The sequence below is a fragment of the Eschrichtius robustus genome, chromosome 10, assembly GCF_028021215.1.
Source record: "Eschrichtius robustus isolate mEscRob2 chromosome 10, mEscRob2.pri, whole genome shotgun sequence".
In the NCBI taxonomy this organism is placed as follows: domain Eukaryota; kingdom Metazoa; phylum Chordata; class Mammalia; order Artiodactyla; family Eschrichtiidae; genus Eschrichtius; species Eschrichtius robustus.
Genome location: NC_090833.1, coordinates 118,496,043 through 118,501,156, shown reverse-complemented (window position 1 = coordinate 118,501,156; position 5,114 = coordinate 118,496,043). Strand labels below are relative to the sequence as shown.

Genomic DNA, 5,114 nt, shown 5'->3' with positions numbered 1-5,114 from the left:
CTATGCAGAACCACACTTCCACCTGTGCTTCAGCTTCCCCAAACAATTTACTGCCATGAGGAGAAACAATTCTTCATGCCTATGATAAAGGTTTGTCAACCATCCAGGAGGAAAATCAATTACCAGACGCTCTATGCCACAAAGGAGACAAACTCAGTGTGTAACCCAAATGCCTTGTGAACAAGTCACATCTAGAAAGGAACGAGGTCAGCTCGATGCTGGGAACACAGGAGGGAAATCCCTGCCTTCAGTGAAACCAGCAGAGACTTAAGTTTCCAGGGAATTTCCCAAATGGTCCCAGTCAATGGACCTTACTTGACTCTGGGGAATATTCCTTTACAAAATGAATGGTGAAAGATTTTGTTATAGAAATCTCCCTGTGGCCTAACATTAATCAAATCCTTTTTCTCCATATCCAAGAGTGAGTAGGATTTCTAAATGTGGGAAGAAGTAACATTGGATTCTGTGCCTATTTTATTTGCTAGGACTAGGGCCTTATAATAAATAGTTACCCATATCACAAAGCAATTTAAAAAATCATATGGATGACTATTTTTTTTCCCTAGGAGTTTCACGTCATCTGTCTAGTAAGCATCACAGAGACTTAGAGTCAAAAGAAAACTTAAAAAAAAAAAAAAACGACCCAGAAGTTTCTCCAGTCTTCCTCAATAATAAAGGACACCATTGTTAAAATAATTTTTTTAAATTTCAAAACTTAAATGTGTATAATTATCCTATCAGATCATAATAGGGCATATTAAATGGATTAAAAAAACTATTACTAAAGATAGTCGTAATCTTGGGAGTAACACCAGCATCATGGCAATACAAGATATCCCTCCTCTCCATGTCCTCTCTTAACAACCAAAACACAGCATCCATCTGCGAATAGAAGCCTCTGTGTGGCAGCTGCGGGATCCAGCTACACACGCCACAGCCCCGAGAGCAGGCTCACTCACTTACCATCCAGTAAAAAGCAGAGAGGTCTGGGTCTAGCTGTGGAAGCAATGGGAGCAGGTGGACCAGACCAGCCCCTCTTGGCCAGGGGGGCTCACTGAGCCAGACCCCCACAGATGACAGAGACTTTATAGCAGTCCAGGCTTCCTGAGGGGACATCCAGCACTCCGATGGAGCAAAAATAAGTACGAGTTTGGAGGCACTGAGAGGTAAGAGGAACCTTGCCAGCCTCGCCCTCGGCCCCCCTGTGGTATAGCGTGGGCTGAACCAGCGGTGGCGACCCCCCTTCAGGGGACGGTGAGAGCGGAGAGTGGGTGTCTGCCTTCCCGGCTGTGCAGGATGCTGCTGGACAGACACCGGGGAACGGAGGTGGGACCTGCAGGACTGTGGGGGGCAGGGAGATGGGAGAAGAGACAGATGAGGGTATCAAAGGGCAACACAGCGGCCGGGCTCCTGCTGACCGCACTCAGGACCCCAAGGGGAAGCCTGCCCCCGGGCCACTGGGAAAACCTCCGCCAAGGACCCCCCACCCGGCCCACAGGCACCCCAGTGACCTGAGAGTCGAACACACAGCTCCCTCTCTGGGGATGCATTTTGTGCACAATTCTGAGTGAGATTTGGAAGACTGGGCGTTCATGCGGTTAACAGACCAGAGAAGAAAACACAAACTTGAGCTGTGGCCGCCTCCTGGAAAACAAGAGAGAGGCTTCTAGCAGCTGCCAGGTGAGTTGTAAGGTGTAGAGAAGACATGCCTGCTTGAGGCTTCTGCCAGGAGAAGGAGCCAGAGGTGTGGAGCAGGTTTAAACATACAAGGTCGGACAAAGCCCTACACACGAACAGGGCCCACCTCCTGCATGAAGGCAACAGGTCGGAGAGAGCCCTACACACGAACAGGGCCCACCCTCCTGCATGAAGGCAACAGGTCGGAGAGAGCCCTACACACGAACAGGGCCCACCCTCCTGCATGAAGGCAACAGGTCGGAGAGAGCCCTACACACGAACAGGGCCCACCTCCCGCATGAAGGCAACAGGTCGGAGAGAGCCCTACACACGAACAGGGCCCACCTCCCGCATGAAGGCAACAGGTCGGACAGAGCCCTACACACGAACAGGGCCCACCTCCCGCATGAAGGCAACAGGTCGGACAGAGCCCTACACACGAACAGGGCCCACCTCCCGCATGAAGGCAACAGGAAGGACAGAGCCCTACACACGAACAGGGCCCACCTCCCGCATGAAGGCAACAGGTCGGACAGAGCCCTACACACGAACAGGGCCCACCTCCCGCATGAAGGCAACAGGTCGGACAGAGCCCTACACACGAACAGGGCCCACCTCCCGCATGAAGGCAACAGGTCGGACAGAGCCCTACACACGAACAGGGCCCACCTCCCGCATGAAGGCAACAGGTCGGACAGAGCCCTACACACGAACAGGGCCCACCTCCCGCATGAAGGCGACAGGTCGGACAGAGCCCTACACACGAACAGGGCCCACCTCCCGCATGAAGGCGACAGGTCGGACAGATCCCTACACACGAACAGGGCCCACCTCCCGCATGAAGGCGACAGGTCGGACAGAGCCCTACACACGAACAGGGCCCACCTCCCGCATGAAGGCGACAGGTCGGACAGAGCCCTACACACGAACAGGGCCCACCTCCCGCATGAAGGCGACAGGTCGGACAGAGCCCTACACACGAACAGGGCCCACCGCCCGCATGAAGGCGACAGGTCGGACAGAGCCCTACACACGAACAGGGCCCACCGCCTGCAGGAAGGCGACAGGTCGGACAGAGCCCTACACACGAACAGGGCCCACCGCCTGCACGAAGGCGACAGGTCGGACAGAGTCCTACACACGAACAGGGCCCACCGCCTGCACGAAGGCGACAGGTCGGACAGAGCCCTACACACGAACAGGGCCCACCTCCTGCACGAAGGCGACAGGTCGGAGAGAGCCCTACACACGAACAGGGCCCACCTCCTGCACGAAGGCAACAGGTCGGAGAGAGCCCTACACACGAACAGGGCCCACCTCCTGCACGAAGGCAACAGGTCGGAGAGAGCCCTACACACGAACAGGGCCCACCTCCTGCACGAAGGCAACAGGTCGGAGAGAGCCCTACACACGAACAGGGCCCACCTCCTGCACGAAGGCAACAGGTCGGAGAGAGCCCTACACACGAACAGGGCCCACCTCCTGCACGAAGGCAACAGGTCGGAGAGAGCCCTACACACGAACAGGGCCCACCTCCTGCACGAAGGCAACAGGTCGGAGAGAGCCCTACACACGAACAGGGCCCACCTCCTGCACGAAGGCAACAGGTCGGAGAGAGCCCTACACACGAACAGGGCCCACCTCCTGCACGAAGGCGACAGGTCGGACAGAGCCCTACACACGAACAGGGCCCACCTCCTGCACGAAGGCGACAGGTCGGACAGAGCCCTACACACGAACAGGGCCCACCTCCTGCACGAAGGCGACAGGTCGGACAGAGCCCTACACACGAACAGGGCCCACCTCCTGCACGAAGGCGACAGGTCGGACAGAGCCCTACACACGAACAGGGCCCACCTCCTGCACGAAGGCGACAGGTCGGACAGAGCCCTACACACGAACAGGGCCCACCTCCCGCACGAAGGCAACAGGTCGGACAGAGCCCTACACACGAACAGGGCCCACCTCCCGCACGAAGGCAACAGGTCGGACAGAGCCCTACACACGAACAGGGCCCACCTCCCGCATGGAGGCAACAGGTCGGAGAGAGCCCTGCACACGAACAGGGCCCACCTCCCGCATGAAGGCAACAGGTCGGAGAGAGCCCTGCACACGAACAGGGCCCACCTCCCGCATGAAGGCAACAGGTCGGAGAGAGCCCTGCACACGAACAGGGCCCACCTCCCGCATGAAGGCAACAGGTCGGAGAGAGCCCTGCACACGAACAGGGCCCACCTCCTGCATGAAGGCAACAGGTCGGAGAGAGCCCTACACACGAACAGGGCCCACCTCCTGCATGAAGGCAACAGGTGCAGATTCAGGAGGTGATGCTTCTTCAAATGTGGAAACAGCGACACAAAACCTCAAGGAACATGAAGAATCAGGGATGCACGACGGCACCAAACAAATCTCAGTGGTACTCCAGCAACTGAACTCAAAGACATGGAATTCTGTGATTTACCCGATAAATAATTCAAGTACCTGTTTTGAAGAAAGTCAAAGAGCTATAAGAAAACACATAAAGCTATTCTGCAAAGTCAGAAAAACAATACAGGGACAAAATGAGAAATCAAATAAAGAGATAGCAGTCATAGAGAACTAAACAAAAATTCTGGAGCTGAAGAATTCAATGACTGAAATGAAAAATGCAATAGAGGGCTTCAAGGGCAGAATTGAACAAATAAGAGACGGAATCAGTGAGCTAGAGAAGAGAACTTTGAGGTACCTCAGTGAAGAAAAAAGAAAAAAAAATGAAAAAGAGTGAAGAAAGCCTGTGTAATCTATGGGACAGAATAAAGTGATCAAATACCAGAATGACTGGAGTTCCAGAAAAAGAATAGATGGAGAAGAGGGCAGAATGTTTATTTAAAGAATTAATTGTGAGAAGTTCCCAACCTTGGGAGAGACTCGGACATCTGAGTTGATGAAGTTCATAGATCACCTCATTATCACAATTCAGAATGGCCTTTTCCAAGACACATTATAATGAAACTGTCAAAAATCAAAGATAAAGAACATTAAAAGCAGCAGCAGGAAAAACGATTGTAACCTACAAAGGAGACCCCATTAGGCTAACAATGAATTGCTCAACAGAAACCATACAGACCAGGAAGGAAAGCATGATATATTCAACCTGTTGAAAGAAAAAAACTGCCAGCCCAGAATACTTTATCAGCAAAGATATTCTTCAGAAACTAGGGAGAAATAAAATTTTACCTAGATAAACAAAAGTGGAGAGAGTTTATTACCATTGGACCTGCCTTAGAAGAAAAGGTGAAAGGAGTTCTTCAGCTGAAATGAAAAGATGCTAATTAGTAACTGAAAACATGTGAAAACACAGAACACACTGAAAAAGGTGATACAGTTAGATTAATAAAATGAATTTTGTAATATACTGGAATGTTAACCACATAACTATAGTATACGGTTAAAGGAAA

General features: G+C 52.2%; 1 protein-coding gene across 1 annotated transcript; it reads left to right on the top strand.

Moving 5' to 3' along the window:
* The first annotated feature begins 1,921 nt into the window (after positions 1-1,921).
* On the top strand, positions 1,922-3,761 carry LOC137771028 (uncharacterized). The gene is made up of 2 exons (XM_068554044.1): positions 1,922-2,690; positions 2,734-3,761. Exons 1-2 carry the CDS (start codon positions 1,922-1,924, stop codon positions 3,759-3,761), a joined length of 1,797 nt encoding a protein of 598 aa, XP_068410145.1.
* The last annotated feature ends 1,353 nt before the right edge of the window (positions 3,762-5,114 follow it).